The 17,513-nt window shown below is 37.8% G+C and overlaps 3 protein-coding genes across 10 annotated transcripts in view; 2 read left to right on the forward strand and 1 right to left on the reverse strand.

Annotated features, from left to right (window-relative positions):
• Positions 1 to 306: 306 nt before the first annotated feature.
• Positions 307 to 4,928, reverse strand: ptgr1.1 (prostaglandin reductase 1, tandem duplicate 1). Of its 2 annotated transcripts, XM_079867432.1 has the most exons (9): positions 4,826 to 4,928; positions 4,078 to 4,199; positions 3,958 to 4,003; positions 3,711 to 3,770; positions 2,861 to 3,028; positions 1,864 to 2,137; positions 1,612 to 1,717; positions 702 to 820; positions 307 to 612 (listed from the first exon to the last, which is right to left on the reverse strand). In XM_079867432.1, the coding sequence occupies exons 2-9, from the start codon at positions 4,181 to 4,183 to the stop codon at positions 502 to 504; spliced, it is 990 nt and encodes a 329-aa protein (XP_079723558.1). In that variant the 5' UTR covers positions 4,184 to 4,199; positions 4,826 to 4,928; the 3' UTR covers positions 307 to 501. The 2 variants fall into 2 exon arrangements, with proteins under 2 accessions (XP_079723558.1, XP_079723559.1); XM_079867433.1 differs by lacking the exon at positions 4,826 to 4,928 and having other exon boundaries at positions 4,078 to 4,210.
• A 45-nt stretch (positions 4,929 to 4,973) lies between these two features.
• Positions 4,974 to 10,260, forward strand: haus3 (HAUS augmin-like complex, subunit 3). Of its 3 annotated transcripts, none has more exons than XM_079867397.1 (5): positions 4,974 to 5,214; positions 6,395 to 7,417; positions 8,138 to 8,592; positions 8,689 to 8,974; positions 9,595 to 10,260. In XM_079867397.1, exons 2-5 carry the CDS (start codon positions 6,440 to 6,442, stop codon positions 9,805 to 9,807), a joined length of 1,932 nt encoding a protein of 643 aa, XP_079723523.1. In that variant the 5' UTR covers positions 4,974 to 5,214; positions 6,395 to 6,439; the 3' UTR covers positions 9,808 to 10,260. The 3 variants fall into 3 exon arrangements, with proteins under 3 accessions (XP_079723523.1, XP_079723524.1, XP_079723525.1); XM_079867398.1 differs by having other exon boundaries at positions 8,689 to 8,926; positions 9,595 to 10,099; XM_079867399.1 differs by having other exon boundaries at positions 8,689 to 9,050; positions 9,595 to 9,704.
• A 403-nt stretch (positions 10,261 to 10,663) lies between these two features.
• Positions 10,664 to 17,513, forward strand: part of poln (polymerase (DNA directed) nu) — a 39,657-nt gene continuing 32,807 nt past the window's right edge. For 4 of the 5 annotated variants that reach the window (XR_013820437.1, XR_013820438.1, XM_079865175.1 and 1 more), the window contains exons 1-7: positions 10,664 to 10,797; positions 10,925 to 11,006; positions 11,217 to 12,022; positions 12,353 to 12,474; positions 14,693 to 15,214; positions 15,765 to 15,928; positions 16,149 to 16,276. Coding sequence is in view for 3 of the 5 variants with exons in the window: in XM_079865175.1 (XP_079721301.1) it covers positions 10,683 to 10,797; positions 10,925 to 11,006; positions 11,217 to 12,022; positions 12,353 to 12,474; positions 14,693 to 15,214; positions 15,765 to 15,928; positions 16,149 to 16,276 (1,939 nt within the window). In the remaining 2 variants the exon portion in view is untranslated. The remainder of the gene's footprint in view (positions 10,798 to 10,924; positions 11,007 to 11,216; positions 12,023 to 12,352; positions 12,475 to 14,692; positions 15,215 to 15,764; positions 15,929 to 16,148; positions 16,277 to 17,513) is intronic. The other variant, XM_079865176.1, reaches the window with a different exon arrangement.

The raw sequence follows: 17,513 nt of genomic DNA on the forward strand, positions 1-17,513 counted from the left end.
TAAAAGTTAGTAGTTGTCTCTTACTCTTAAACTGTTATTGGAAACCTCACCCCTTATAAACAGTTAAAAGGGAAGCCTAATCAGATTCTAAAGATAATGGTTAGTTGGACATATTGCCTTTATTGCAAAAAAACGTGTAACCTAGTTTATCGAATTGCATGAATGTCATTTAAAAAAAAAATCTCACTCACTGTCCATTAGTTCATATAGAATAGATCATGATGACTCTGCACTTTTTTTTTGTGGCATAAAAATCTTTTATTTCTGCTTTGTGCATATCTGTCCTGGATGAAAATGTGACACTAATTTACAAAAATCAACTTTATTTGTAAAACAAAATAAAGGACACAACATTATTTATTTATTTGAAAAGGGACAATGTACACTAATCAATATTCAGAACAAATGTAAGCGTACCCGAGTTAGCCACCGGCAATGCAGAATCTATGCCTAAAATAACATGATTGTTGTTATATGAGCAAACCACTGAAGCACTTGACATCAGACTTTAACGACGGCTTTCCCAATGTTTTCCCCCTGCAGCATCCCCATGAACGCAGCAGGCATGTTTTCAAACCCAACAGTGACATGTTCCTTACACTTCAGCTTTCCCTGTAAACCGCCAAATCAAGAGAAACTGCATCATTATCCAAATATGAATATTGAGATAAAGTTAGTATGAACCAAGCATGCGGATGTACCTCTTGCATCCAGGTCAACATTCGCTTTAGAGACTCCTCATTTTTATTTTCCCACCTGCTCACCAAGAATCCTTCCATTTTCAGCTGCTTAAAAATCATGTGCATGTGTGGATAAGGACCTAAAAAGGACATACACATTATCACAGCTTAAATGAACAGGAGTCTATGTCTACCCAATTCTTCATGTCTAATTTTATGCTTCAGTAATGGTGACTAAACGTTTTATGCATTGCTAATAGGTATTGACTCTATAGTGTAAAGGTCATTCAAAGCACCCTCTTCTGAGCTGTGTTCGAAATCGTCTCCTATAACCTCATTCACTATTCCCTACATCACTCCACTAATATAGTCCACTTGAAGGAGTGAATAAAAACGAGTGAGCGAATTCAGACACTGACTGCGCAAAAGGGCTGCTGTTTTTGTATAGTTTGTGCTTGAGGTTTAATAATCATTTGAAACTTATCAAACTGGCAACTCCAGTAGTATTGCAAAGATTTATCTTGAACTCTATCAAGAAACTAGCATGTATAAACCTTATTTATATAATTTAATAATCAATTAAAAATTTGATTTGTACCTGTATGATATTAAGCTGTACCCACATTGGACCAGAGGTTTGGAAAATGGATGGATGGATGATTCACCTGTGAGCGGCATCTTGAGACGCGGGAATTCATTCAGAATGGCCTTCACAGTGCATTATGGGTATTCTCTGGCCGTTAAGTGTACACTCGTTATTGCAGTGCATTGTGGGATTGAATTAGTGCACTCGATAACGTCCACTATGGTTTCGGACACCACTACAAATGGCTGTCCTCCAAATAGTGCCCTATTTAAAGGTATAGGGGTTGATTTCGTACACAGCCCAAGTTAACAGCACCATGAGAATCACAAATAAAGAGACTCAAACCTGTTTGTGGGGTGGTGTCATTGTACATTGATATTCCTCCACAAACAGCAATACGACCAAAAGCCTTCATCTGTGGAATAGCGACACTCGAAAAAGGGCCACCCACCTGGAACCCAAACCAAATCACTGAATAATCATGATTACGAAGATGTCTAAAAAGAAAATAATTGAAAAGGCCCACAAAAAGGTATAGTTATTTGACAGTTAGTATTAGAAAATATATGAACCCTTTTAGAATCAGTCAGTTCTTACATTCTCAAAATAGCAGTCGTATCCTTCAGGTGAAGCTTTCTTCAGTGCTTCTTCCAGTGATGGGACAGTCTTGTAGTTGAAGGCCTGGTCAAAGCCCAGTTCCTTCAGGTATGCCACCTTGTTATCACTTCCTGCAGATCCCACAACCATGCAACCTTTAAGTTTGGCAATTTGACCGACTACAGAGCCCACCGCCCCAGCGGCTGCATTCACCAGTAAGGTTTCTCCTGGTTTAATGGTACAGACCTCCTCCAAACCGTAGAGTGCAGTCAGCCTGTGGCACACAGTTAATGTTATTTATTATCTATTCATGTATCATTTTATCATATAAAGTTTGATTTCTATCTGGTGCCTCAAATAAAAGATCCAATACAATTTGTAAAGAAGTTGAAATAGGATTGCATCAGAATTAAGGTCCATTCAGACCAGGAATGAAAACTATATTAGCACCCACACCAGCACAAACAGTATGGTTTTTACATGGGTGGTCTGCCTCTTTAAATGCTTGAGCATTTTGATGTTGGTTAGGTTCTGATTGGCTGTCAATGTTTCTTTCGTTCATCAACTGAAAAAAAATGGTCTGAAAGTGATTCCTAAAACATCGTTCCTCTATGTCGTTATCTTTATAGCTGCGGTGTAGACTTCCCTATTCTCATATGCCTTCTTTTTGTGAGCAGTCAGAAAAGAACACAAATCATTTGCTATCGGCCAAAAACACTTCTGAGAACATATGTTTAAAAGCGTTCCAAAACGAATGACAGAGAACATGTGGGAAACAAATGTTTGTCGCATAAAGCCAGAAGTGAGTTACAAAAAACACATCTACTTTTCCCAGAACTCGGTAATGTCTACTCACAACATCTGTGATGCTCTTTGATGTGCTCAAATGAAACATCAGATAATGATTTTATCAATGTGGATTAAGCCTTTGACCTACCTTTCCAAGACCATTTGTAAAAGAAGCAATTGTGGGTTTGAAAGAAGCAGTGGGTCTTACCCTGGCATGCCAATGGCTCCGATGGCATGGGAAAGGGGGACATCTTGAGGCCAGTCAACTAAGACTTTGCTGAGATCACTCCCATCTGACACAGTATGTGTTCTCCAACCACATCGACCAACCACATGGCAGCCCACGGGAAATGAAGGATTATTACTTTGAATCACCCTATGGTCAAAATAGAAGAAAGAAGAGACTTTGATTGGAAAATGTGATTTTCACTTTGATTATCACATTAAGTAGGTAAAATAGTTTTTGAAAGTTGTTTATAAATCACCAACTCCAATAAGTTTATAGTCGGCATGAAATGGAAGTTGCGATAAACGTATAAGTGAAATAACTTGTATAACAAGAAAAACTGTAAGTTGGGACTTGATTTTGTCCTTGTGACTCATGTGAGTGAGAGATTGTCTTGATATCGTTGCAAGAGAGAGGGGAAGTTACTTTCATTAAAGATTACGAGGGAACATTATTTAAAAAATAATGAGGTGCACGGATCAATTATTTATAACAAACATTTCAATATTCCATAAAAATAAGAATGGTCTATTTTGATTCTGTGACTTTAAAAAGGAGAGACATTGTCCCATTTAAAAGAAACTGGTTTTAAATGGTCCCTTAAAGTATGCACAGTTTAAACAGTCATTACTTTAAACATCGTGCCAGTTCTTGATCTAACTATCTAATGGTCAGTGATGGTAAATGAGTTGGATGCATTTCTTTTCGAATGATAACCAGACGGTTGGAAAGATCCCATTTTACACTGGACTTTACACTTTTGTAATCTTGATGAGAGGGACTGAACAGGATGAAGCCAACTGTTATTGAACTGAATAGCTATTTCTCTTACTTCGCAACTTGAGTTCCGATCATCACGTCTCCTGCTTGCATTCGAACACGACTGTATGGTCTAGAAGAAATTAAAAAGATAAAATTGTATATTTAGGGTACTGTACATACATTTCACAAACATTTCACAGAAATCAAACAAGGAATGATTTTCAAACAAGCAGGATCAGTATAACATTATTGCATGCATTGAGGCCCTTAAATGCAGATATTGGTGCACCTGCTTATATTACAGCGTTCTAACTTACCGCATGTAAGGGTCCACACTAAGGAACAGTGCCTCCAGAAGAACCTCTGAAGGGCAAGTATAAATTATATTTAATAGAGCAAATATGAAAAATATAATGTGAAATTTCAAGAGCACAAACCTCCATCTCTAGGCTCAGAGAGCTTCTCTAGTTTCAGCTCAAAGTCGGTGTCTTTGGGAAAGCCCTCAAAGTGCTGCTTCAGAACCCAGGTTTTGGCTTGAGTCATGGCTCTTTGTTTGGAACTGTAAAAGCAAACAAAAATAATATTGCATACATAAGTTAACACATGCAAAGTGTAAAAAGAAAGTATGATATTTAGTAACCGTAATAAAATAAGTAATATAAGTGAACGACGCATCGTGATGCCATCCCAAACAGGCACAAAATCAGTCTCTCACTGAAATTTTCCTGGACTGTTCCCAGCTGGTGGAATGATGTTTATCTCAATTCGAGCCATTTGCAAAAAATGTCTAAAGACACATTTTTTTCGTCAGCACCTGACCAATTAATACTAGCACTTACCGTTTCTATTATATTTGTTTTGTTTTTCTGATTAAAACAAAAAACCTTCTTTGTGTACTAGACTAACTGAGACTTGTTACAGCACTTGTACACTGTTGCCATCTTGCTGGTCTTATTCCTTCTATTGTTCTCCTCATTTGTAAGTCGCTTTTGATAAAAGCGTCTGCTAAATGATTAAATGTAAATGTAAGAAACCATTCTTCTTATTTTCAAATAATTTACAATTGCATAATAGGCTTTATACTGTGCTGAAGCATTCTTTAGTATTGCCAAGTGTTTTTAAAATTGTGTTACATTTTCAATATTCAGAAAACTTTCTTCTTGAAATAACCATAAGTATACATACCCGTTAATGTACACAAAGCTCTCTATTCTTCTATACTTCCTAGTGTTGCGCAGGAGAACTTATTTAAGGCCCTCCCACAGCCCAATCTCAATCATGTGACCTTGTGTATTTATCTGATTGGCCGACTAGATTTGTCAATCATCTTCAATGAAGAGGCTTCTGAATTTTTCCTCTCAGTGAGTCAACATATATATATTTTTAATACAGTTTTAAGCAGCATTATAATATTATTCCAACCTCTGTGGCAATAAATAAGCTTTTGAAATAATATAATTCGAGAAATCACCCACCCCCACGTGATGTGACGAAAGCAAGCGCGGGCATTTCGGAAGTGTGGGACGCCAGAAAGACTGCCATACATCAAAACGCAAACTGTGCTGTTTTAAAAGGTAGGGATATTTTTAATTATATACTGCTTTGTGACATACATGTCAAAGTCCGTTTTAACTGATTTGTGGCAAATGTATTAGCGGTTGTGCTCAGATAATTAGCAAGCAAGATAAAGAGCTCGGTTTAACGGCTCTTGATATTCAAAATATTGTATTTATCTGATATTCTGACGTTAAAGCTAAAGCAACTTTGACTTTAGCTGTCTTTGAGGAATTGGTCATGGCCATAGACTGTAGGGAAAAAAAGAAAAAGAAAACGTTTTGTGGAAACTGCTTTTTCCAAATCTGTTTTTCACAGAAGAACATTAGCTTTACCACAGCGACGTATTACTGTTTATCAGTCACTTTCATCACGTCCCGCTGCAGCAGGCCTAACGTTATGTGGGTTTACTTGAGGCTCTAGATGAGAAACTAAAAATAAGTGCACTTTGATTAAAAGCTGAGCAAAGCAACATGTGTTTGTTTATAACGTATAACCTGTTCACCTGAAATGGTTAAACTTTGAATTTAATTACAGTTGTTTAGTCTTTGAATATAACTTTAGCTTACACAGGTTGTTACAAGCGGTGTGAGACTATACAAATTCTGTTTCAATAGTAACGTTACTGGTAATTTTTTGTTTTGTAAAAATTGTAAAAATGGTTTCAGTTCTAAAAATATTTATGTAACGTTACAGTTAGTTCTAAAAAAAGCCTTAGGAATCCTTATTTGGATGGGTAGGTAAATTGATGTGTGTGTGTGTGTGTGTGTGTAATAAATAAATTACTCCTTGATGTTAAATAATAAGAAATGTTTCTTGAGCACCAAATCAGCATATTAAAATGATTTCTGAAGGATCAAGCTACACTGAAGACTAGAGTAATGATGCTAAAATTTCAGCTTTACCACTTTTTAGGCTATTTATTTTAATATATATATATATTTTAAATTGTAATAATATTTTCCACAACATTACTGTTTTTACTATATTTCGATTAAATAAATACATGAGAGAATTCTTTCAAAAACATTTTCAAAAATTGTACCGACCCCAAACTTTTGAACGGTAGGTTGTGTGTGTATGTTTTCCAGTTTGCACACAGTACAGTATTTTGCAGCGCTCAACCCGGTGGGACCTCCTTTTGTGAATGCGTATAATAAGTCAGGCTTGCCATAAATGTCCTTTGACTATCTGCCTTAGGTTAACTGAATATCTGACGTGTGAGCCGAGTTCACATAAGCAGACATGCTGGATGGGGCTCAGTTCGTTGAGGCATTGTCACGGTTGGGTTACCCACGGGCGTCTGTGCTGAAAGGTTCTGAATTTGACTGGTTATTTGACACCGCACCAGAAAACCTGCACCTTTTACGTGTCGTCTGCAACCGCCTAAACCGCAGCAATGTTCTAACGCCAGAGGAATTGCAAGCATACAAGGCACTCCGGGAGTCTGGTAAGCCCATCTTGGATGAGGCGACTCTGGCTGAGCTGCTTAAAACCTGCTTGCCCGTGGATGGAGGTGTAGGGTCACAGGGCTGTTCTGCGCTGGGTGGAGAGGGAAATGTAACAATTGAGGACCTCGAGACAGAACTTCAAGCTCTCCGCGAGGAAAAGCAGCTAAAACAACGCAGACTCAACAAGCTGCAGATGCTAGCTACCAACTGGGGTGCGAACTCCTCTGCATCCCAAGCACTGCTGCAGGAAGGAGGCAATGTGGTAAAAGATGCCAACTCTGCCTTGGCAGCTGAAAACGCATGCACCAACTCAGCAGTAGAGAACTTGTCAAAGGAGACCACCAAACTGGCTGGCTTTTTCCAAACTAGCCCTCATTTCCTTAGGAGTAAAGATGGAGCCGCTCCACCTTTAGTTCCTCAATCAGGAACCCCAGTACTCCCCTCTCAGTTGTCTCTAGAGCCGTTCCTCCAGCAACAGGAGCAATTCACCAAAGCTTTGGCTGCCTACACTCAGCGTCAGTTCTTTCAGGGCATCTCGGACATGATGGAGAGCTCCACATTCAATCGCTGCCAGCTGACAAATCTGAGCTGCTGCAGTGAGAATGAGGAAGAAGAGAATGACGGACTAGTGGAGCTCAGGAGGAAAGAGATGGCACAACTCCAGTGGGCATATATAGTGGCACAGTACCAGCTGGTGAAAGAGAGGGCAGAGGAGCGTGGTGACAAAGCAGCAAAAGAGTGGCTCATCCAGCAAATGAACAGCAGCACAGAGGTAAACACGTTTTACTGCTGATACTTTTTTATGGCAAACTGTGTATTTCCTTTGGTCCTTTATTTTTCCAGACTAGTAAAGTTGAACAGAAGCAAATACTTCATATACACCATGCAAAAGTTTGGGTCAGTAAGTTTTGTTTTTTTTTACTTTTAAGAAATTCAGCAAGTATTGATGAAAAGTGACAGTAGAGACATTCATAATGTTACTAAAGATTTCTAATTCAAGTAAATGCTGTTCTTTTGAACTTTCTATTCATCAAAGAATCCTGAAAAAATTTAATCACTGTTTTAACAAAAATATAACAATAACAATGTTTTTAACAGTGAACATATTAATAAATGTTTATTTAGGACCAAATCAGCATATTAGATAATATTTCACAATATTACTGTTTTTACTGTATTTTTGGTCAAATAAATGCTAATAAACGTAAAAAAAAATCTTACCAACCTCAATCTTTTGAAAGGTAGTACATTGAGTTTTAGTTATTTAGTATTAGATCATAGCTGACATCCATTTTGTAGATGTGTGAAACAGCTTTTTAACCAACATGTTACCAAGCAAATTTGGTTGTAGATAAACGCACTGTGCTAGGAGAAGAAACTTGTGCATGTGACTTTTAAATAATGATACAGTTGAGGCATTATTTTCTGTCTCTTCTTGGAATGGGTATACCCATAAATGTTTCTAATTTTCATTCTTCCCTCCCTCTCGTAGTCTCTGTGCTACTCACGTGTGAGCAGGCTTGAGCCTGATCTACGCTCTGAGATCCTCTCAATTCAGTCTGAAATTCAGTCTCTAATGTTAGACCCAGTCCGCTCCGCATTACGAGACTGTGCCCGCCTCCTTAACATCCCCGTGGTGCGTGGTGACCTCACTCTTCAAGTAGCCAGGCAAAATTACTACAGCTCCAGACAGAGCGAAGTTCGCAACCAGCTTCTCAGTCAGAAGGCCTTCTTTGAACTTGTGCGTCTGGCCCAGGATGCTGAGCTCCTTAGGGGGAAGAGGGTGATGGAGCAGCTTGATGAAATGGTGAAGAGGCTGAAGGGGGCAGCAGAAGCTGCTAGTCAGAGAGAAAACACTCTGACACAACCTCACTTGACTCAAGTCCCCTACCTTGGTCCTAATGCTAAACAACAGATCATAAGCTCCAAAGACACAGCCTTTAGCAGGTAGTCAACCATGTGTGGAGAGAAGTTTAATTTACAGTTTTTTACAGTGTAATGCAGGTTGAGATTTTAAGAATATATCCCGTGTTCATCCTTCAGGTTGCTGCAGATGCTCGAGATGGGTAAGGCCTCCACAGAAAGAGAGGATCCATTCCAAACATACGGTAGGCTGGAAACAGCAGCCTCCAACCTACAGGAGAATCAGGTCAATGTACAAGAGGCTTTGGATGGGGCCAGACGAGAGCAAGCCTTTACTGGAGCTCGGTTAGAAAGTGACCAAGATGCGCTCGACCAAGTGGCGTACTCTGACATTGTGCAGCCTCTCCTGAGGCCGCAGGTATGTGCTACAGCCACATCTGCACTGGAGCTCTGCCCTCATGCACAGGTATGTCTTTCTTGTCTTTCCTTTTTCTCAACCTTACCGCCATTTTCTGCATCATCCCTTGTGAATCCCAAGAAACGTGAGCAGATTCATTTGTCAACATTCATGACTTGTAAAAAGCATGCACCTCTCATCATTGTTTGGTGGTGGATTTTTCTCCATAGTCATTTTGTTTTGTTGCTGTTTTAAGACTTGGTGTTTTCATTCTTTGTGAAAAGATTCAAAATTGTCTGGCTTCTGTATTCTTTCCTGTCACTGCAACACCTCACTGTCTGTGAAACACATTTTATTGGACTGTGATATTTGTTTTGTCCTCTGAGAACAGTTTTGTTCTGCTGACACCCTTAAAGCTTTTTAACAAAGTTAGTCCAGAATCACTTTTAGAGTTTTAAATGGACCTTAAATTTTAGTTTGTTTTATCTATTTTTATATTTTAACCTGGATTGGCCATGACATTTAATACCATTCATATATTCAACACACATAATATTTAATTTCTCCTCTTCACTTCTCATTTTAATGATTACCTTATTAGCAGTGAATTAGATCAGTTTGTAGTTATGATCACTGTTCATTAGAAGTCCTCTCCGTCTGACTTGTTCCAACCTACTCTCTCTGTTTAGGAGCTCACAATTGTTCTAGATGAGCTGGAGGTCAAGCAGAAGACTTTGTACACACTTCTTCAGGACATAGTTGGAGACTTGAAGGCCAAACGAGGGAGACTTGAACGCAGTCCCTCCCTGAGGAGAGAGAGGGAACTGTATGTCTATTTCCATCTGGACCCAAGACTGCTCAGTAGAGCAGTGAGAGATATAGAGGCTCGAGCAGGAATGTAGAATCAGATCTCCTTTGTCTTCACCAGCCAACATATACAGAGCAAAAATATGGCTGACTGAGAAATTAATGTTAGATGCAGATTAGGACATGGACCATTGTTGTTTCTATGTTGTCGAGCTCCATAGATCTTATATTCTCATGTATTATTCTTTATTAATCTGCTAAAAGTTAATGTTCTTTAGGTGTGTCAAATTTGTGTTCAATGCCTACATTTTCACATTAATTTGCTTTTGTACTTTTACAAATGAGCCACACCTTGTATAAATAATGGTGCTTGTATATGTTTGGTGATTAAACAGTTCTATCTCTGTGAATAAACATGTAATTTCAGTGTTATAGCAAATATTTTTTTGTGTGTGTGTTTCAAACTTGAAAAAAATGCAGTTTGGTTGTTTTGCTTCAATGCAGTTAAGAATTTGATCTTATTAAAAAGACCACAAGAAAACACCAGTCGACTATGTATGTGTATTATCTTGTGATAGATATGAGTTGACTGACAGACATTGGAACAATGGATTTACACTCATATATTGTGTAGTGCAGGGTTTCTCAAACTCGGTCCTGGAGGGCCACTGTTCTGCACAGTTTAGCTCCAACCCTGATCAAACACACCTAGCTGTGAATTTCTAGTGATCCTGAAGACATTGATTAGCTTGCTCAGGTGTGTTTGATCAGGGTTGGAGCTAAACTGTGCAGGACAGTGGCCCTCCAGGACCGAGTTTGAGAAACCCTGGTCTAGTGGAAGAGTATGATGGCAGTGTTGCTTGTGCACATTTGATCCATTTACTGTCAGATTTCAATCCAGCACCTCTTGTTAAATTGCACTGCTATTTTTCTGCATATGTGACTACAGACTAGGAGAGCAGGAAATGAGATGGAGAACTACCTCTGCAGCAGTCTGAACGCAGCTCCTCTCTCTGCAGCTGCACAGAGCATCATAGCAGCCCTTCAGTTCCAGTATGTGCACAGAGCAGACAGAAGCAGAGCTAGTGAGTTAGAAACATTCCAACAATATTATTAACTTGAGACTAGTTATGGCCAATAGAAGTTTGTATTTTATTGGTTTGTTCACACTCAACTGTCTGTCTGAGGGAATCTGTTCATTCAAAATTACAGCCTTGAGTTGTAGAGGCTTCCGACTGTCTCAGCATCAGGGCAGAGATGACAGAAATCAAGATATCTGCACAGGGAAAATCAGGTGAGTAGTAAGGGTTTTAGATGAGTTTTGTACATATATTGAGCCAACAATACTTTATATATTATTTTCATTACTGCAAATATAATGATTGTTCATTTGACTGTTTTGAACTTAAAATGCTGATTGTCTTTGCCTTGAACAAATTAACATTGATAGTATTTATTCTCTGATCGTGTTATCTTTTGATTCATGTGTTCTTTGTCTCTTTAGAGACTTGGACTTAAACAATCTGGCAGAAGATTCAAGCCACTTCATGCTAAGGGATGAGACCAGTAATGAGAGGTTTGCACTCTACAATGCTGGTGATATTGTAAAGCCCAACACCCAGCCTCATATACCGGTAGCACAGGGAGAAAACAGTTTATGCTTGTTCCGATTTAATAGCATGGGGAGCCCTCAGGCTAGACCAGACATTATGACAGAAGCAGAGACCCATAAACTGACCTTGGGTAAAAGGCGGTGGATTCAACCAGCAAGCCCCACTGAAAAAGGCCCAGTAGGTTGTAATCAACTTGAGGCTACCCCAGTGAAGAAGATCAGCTTTAACCAGCTTACATTGCCTACTAACAACTGTCATCCAGCATCCGAAGAAGAGTGCCAAAGGATTGATAATGTGAACAAGCAGAGTAAGAATGGACAGATAGACCAATTTTGGAGCTGTCGGTCAGGGTTGACAGAGAAAGATAACTGTGATTCTGTTTGTGAGGAAATCTCAAAAGAGGCCAGAGCTGACAAAGCTGTGTTAATACAAGTGCAGCATAATAGTTTTATAACTAATGCAGAGAAACCAACATATAAGTTTCAGGATCTGGAGATCAGCCATTGCCAGCAAGATAATCGAAGCTCTGAATTGTCAGCTCCAGTGGAAAGTTGTGCATATTCCAAAAGATGTGGGAGCATCTCTGTCTTTGAATGTGAGCAAGACGCACCTGTTAGGCTAGGTGAAATACTGGACTCAGTGAGGGAGAAAGAAGACAGCGACTCAGAAAGAAGAGAGATTACCAAGAGCAGAACTAGTAAGTACAGCGCTTGATGGACTTCTAGACAATACAAATACATATTAAAAAAAAATCTTATTCTTTGTATTGTATTCTCCCAGTGTTCCTGTTTTAACTAGGCTGAAAATATCTTCATTTGCAAACAAATTGTGAACCAGTTCTTGATCAAACCGATTTCAGAGTGTTATCAAGATAATTATAAATAATTTGTGGATTGATGTTTAAAATTGTTTTAGATGGTGTATAGCTCATTGCAGGACATCAACCTTCCATAAATACAAGCTAATGATACAACAAACAGACACTACCCACTGGACAGAAATTAGCTTCTTTTTATCGTACATGCAGGTTCTCCCAAGCCAGATGAGAATGCAATCCTGATACCTGTTGAAGAGAGAACTGGAAAGATGGAGTCCACAGTACACCCCACCAGTGGTGGTGTGCAGCAGAGCATCCAGCTCCACTCTCAGGTAATGCACATACTCACTCCAGAGCAGAGAGAAGGCAGTCCTGCCCCCCCCCCCCCACACACACACACAAACAATTTCAGTTCATATTTTTTTTTGTCCTGACCTTTCTAAGCTGCAAAGAACTTTTCATCTACGAGGTGTATTCTGTGTGAGACTCTAAAGTGCTAAGAAAATGCAGCACAGGTAAAAAGTGGTCTTTTAGGGATCAGTTAACATGTAAATGTTTGAGCATGAGGATCTCTCTCTACTCAGAAGGCTCAGAGTGGTCCATTAGCAGTGCTGCAATGAGGGAATGAAGATAAAGCATCAATATTGTAAGTTTCCTTTGTACAGAGAAGAAAAAACGAAAACTTCCCTGGAGTTATAAACAGTGTTGGGTAAGTTACTTTAAAAAAATTATTAGTTATAGTTACTAGTTACTTCTCACAAAAACTGAGTTAGTAACTGAGTTGCATCATTACAAAAGTAATTAATTACCAGGGAAAGTAACTATTGCGTTACTTTAAAAAAAAAAAAAAGTTTAAATATGTGAAATAACTTGGATACCCCCAATATTAAATATGTTAAATGAATGAAATGGACACTAAATAGAATAAATTATTATTATAAAACATTGTATACTAATCTACACTATTTTAATGTTGCTGTGGGACAATGTGAGAGACACCTATTATCTTAAATATTAAAATATTATCATTACTATAGTGGAACAACAAAACACAATAGATGGTTTAGAACTTTTAATATTTATTGCACAGACCACAACTGGCCAACAAATAAGTCTAAAAATAAATAATGTACCAAAAATAAATAAATAGTAATAAAAATATACATATTTAAATGATAAAACTCACACACCTTTACAACTGGTAAACATACATAGCCTACTTGAAGTATTTTCTTCTTCACAAAAGTAAACAGTTTAACAAAAAGTGCTCTCAATGTAATACTGAACAATGTACCAACATAAATAATAATAATAAAATATAACATTTTGGGGTTTTATTTTATAACCTACAGAGAACGTCATCATCAGAGGTTATTTAAGCCAAATTCTAGTCGTGTTTGCCGCACGTGTTCACAACCGGTCAAACAAAGATGTTTTCTTTGAACGTTCCCTGCAGGTTATTTTGGAGTCTTATTTTATTACCATGTAAACTAACTAAAACGTTGCAAATTATACCAATATGCTACAGAGATTATTCTAATGCTGAAATGTGTAATTTATTTATAAACAAACTATATTATGCTCGGACACATTCGGTCTCTCGCGCACTGTCGAGCGTGTTCGCAGCTTTCGCCTCGCTTTTATCCAGTCTGGCGCCTCATAAGCACACACACACACCAGAGAAAAAACTTTTCAGGTCCAATCGCTGAGAGAGAGCCTAGTACTTGGATGAAAACTGCTTCAGTGAGCTCAATTATAGTAACGGCACATTTTATCGTCAGTAACGAAGGAAACAGTAATTAGTTTGATTACTCGTTACTGGAAAAAAAGAACGCCATTAGTAACGCCGTTTATTTATAATGCAGTTATTCTCATCACTGGTTATAAAGTACAAAGCATCAGAGTGATGAACTGACAATAAACTAGCATACACGCACATACAATGTTGTATTACAATCCAAAGGACAGCATTCTTTCACCTGCTCACAGACTTATCTAGACAGAGATATGTTCTATAAAGGATAAACATTAAAAAGCCCCTATTATCTGCGGAATAATTATCTAGTGTGCAAGAATGTTTTGATCCTGAGTGCTTGTAGCTTTTTTTAAACTTCTTTCAAGGTGAAACAGCCTACTAATGAATAATGGAAATCTCTTACTGCAGATGTCTGTTACATAAAGAATCACAGGGGTCGTTTAGAGGTTGAGAAGTGCCAGACAAAGACTTGTCCTTGCAGTGATAAAAGTGTGGTTGAATCAGCCTGAAAACTGCTTTAGAGAGCTTTATTAGTGACAGCCTGAGAACTGTGTGTGCATATTCTCTTTTTGAAGATTTTTTTAAGCTGATTTGTCTGGCACTGACATCCACACTCTGAAATAGAGGGTTGCGTGTGGATGGCTGTCTGCTGCCGATTTAAGCTTTTTGGTGTTATGAAATTGACTTTATTTGCATTGCTTTTGTTACATATTCTCTTCACACGTGAATAAGAGAGTGTGAACTCAAATGTCCTCTTCTTAAACTCTGCCTGCATTTGTTTTCTTGACATACAGGCTGGTGAGGGAAAATCTTTTCCAAAGCATATTAGAAAATGGGAACCCCCTGGACCCTTACAGGAAGCTCCTAAGATCACTTCATCCCAAGAGTTGTGTGATAAGACACTTAGAAACCCAACATTCTGCCATGCAAAAGTAAAGGGCTCAGTGCAGCTCTTAAAACCAAAAGCTCCACAGTCTGGTGTCAAAAGGCAGAGACATCCCCTCAGACCCCAGAAAGAATCTAAGAGGCAAGGATGCAATACACCGAATAACTTCAAACTCCCCAAGCCCTCCGATCCAAGTCTGTCAGGATCCAAAATAAGCTATCAAATGTCTTCAGAAACAGATATAAAAGAAGATGGAACCACAGCAACGTCTAGAGGGGCTTTTAGTTTGATTTCTGATCCCAGGGTGTGTGACACAGGCCGTCTCTCACAAGAGGATAGAGAATGTATGTTAGAGGAGGTTGGAAAAGCGAAAGCATTAGTTGTCACCATGGTATACCAAGATGGCACCATACAACTGGACCCAGAACAGGTGTGTTTACAGATTTATTTGATGATATTCATCTAAATAAGTTTGGAGAAGGAAAGCATTGATTGTGGGCTTTAGTCATTTTTAAAAAGAAATGAATGCTTATTTTCAGCAAGGATGTATTAAATTGATCAAAAGTTACAGTAAACACATTTATAATGTTACAAAACATTTCTAATTTCAAATCGTTTTTTTTTTTTTTTTTAATCCTGAAAAATATGTATCACCATTTCCACGAAAATATTAAGCGTTACAACTGTTCAACATTTATAATAAGAAATATTTCTTCAGTACCAATTCAGGAGTAATGGCTGCTGAAAATTCAGCTTTGCCATCACAGAAATAAATTATAATATCAGTCATTTTAAATTGTAATAATATTTAAAAATATTACTTTTCAATCAATGTATTTGTCAAAAACATGCAGCCTTAGTTTCAGAACTCATAAAAAAAAATCGACTCATACAAGGCACATTGAAATTCTTTCAGATTTGTACGAGTGATAATGTATGTGAGCATTAATGGCTTGGTGTTTTCAATGTCTCTTCTAAAGAGGCTGTGCCCTGCAGTGTGTGGCCTGCTGGTTTTGCTGAAGACTGATTTGGACTCAGAGGGACTACAGGACAGGCCACCAGAGAGGGTGCTATACCTCAGACTAGAGCAGACACCAGCCTGGGCCCAACAAGACTTTATACAAAAGCAGGATGCCTTCACCAGGTGTGCTTGTAATTTTTGGAGAGGAAATGAGAAAAAGACAGATTGTTTGTCTAATCTCCTTACTATCCCTGCTTTTTTCTGTCACAGATTTCTGTATACTGTTACATGTGTAATGTGGTCACTGTGTAGGGGAGCACATGTGTGGATATGATATATAGAGATGCTGTAGATGGTAGGTGGTGTTCAGTGTGTGTTTCTCTGTATCTGTTTGTGTCCATAGAGAGCTGCTGCTGCGAATGATGTGTGGCTCAAAGCTGTTTGTGTGCTTTAAAGCTAAAGACCTGCTTCGCACAGCATTGAGACACTTTAGCAGAGACCTGAGCTGGAAACAAGGTGACACATATGAAGGTCCTTTATCTCTGACTAAACAGTTACCATGTTATTTAGAGTAGGATTCAAATTCTAAGACTAAATTTTAATAAATAAATAAAAAACTGGAAGTAAACACTGGGTTAAGACATCAAAAAGTTGAATGAAAATTTTAAATAATGTTCTATAATTCTGTATTATATTCTAACACACACACACATATATATATTCTATCCATTGTTTCTAAGTCAATTTGTTAAAGCAAATTTGTGACTTATCTTGTTAACTCCTTTTTTTTAGAAGGTTAGATGTTCTTGAAACACACAAGATGCTCTTAAAATCATGCTGTGTCAGCTTGAGTGCTGCTGTCATTAAGGCAACAGGCATACATTCCAGATACTAGAAAATTCTGAAATTCATACTTTTATAATAATAATAACAATAAACTTTAATAAAATAATAGTTTAATAAAATAAAAATAAAAGAAATACAACAATATAAAAGAAAAGCATTCATAAAAGAGAAGTACATTCAAAATATACAACACAAATATAAAATGTTATCAAAAAAGTTTCGTAAGTAAATTGTATAGAAAAAAGATAAATAGTTAATGTAATCAAATAAAAGCTACCCTAAAAAAGTAAGTTTTGAAACACTCCGCTTGCCTAATCTCAGAGGGCCGAGTTCCATAGTTTTGGAGCAAATGAAGAGAAAGCCCTATCACCTATAGATCTTAAACAAGTTGGCGGGACAGTTAAAAGACCAGCTTCGTTATTTTCTTTAATAATTATTATTTTTTATTTTTATTTTATTTTATTATTATTATTATTATTATTATATATTTTTTGTATTATTGGTAAAGAGACATCTGTAAGATTGTAAAAAATTGTCCAATAAAACTTACTTGACCAAAAAAAAAAAAAAGACCAGCTTCGGAGGAGCAGAGATGTTCTGACAAATATTGAGGAGCCAGACCATGCAAAGCCTTATAAGTAAGCATGAGAATTCTAAAATCAACACGAAACCTGACAGGGAGCCAGTGTAAGTACTCGAAAATAGGAGTGACGTGATTCCTATTCCTGGTCCTAGTCAGGATTCTGGCGGCAGAATTTTGAATAATCTGTAATTTGTTTAGAGTAGCTTTTGAAACTTTTAGCGTAGCTTTTTATGCTGATATGATAATGATCATATGCTGATATGATATTAAAGGGGACCTATTATGCAAAATTTGCTTTAAGATGTTTGAACAGTTTTTGCGATGTGTGTACACAACCAG

Source organism: Squalius cephalus (genome assembly GCF_949319135.1).
Source record: "Squalius cephalus genome assembly, chromosome: 3".
In the NCBI taxonomy this organism is placed as follows: domain Eukaryota; kingdom Metazoa; phylum Chordata; class Actinopteri; order Cypriniformes; family Leuciscidae; genus Squalius; species Squalius cephalus.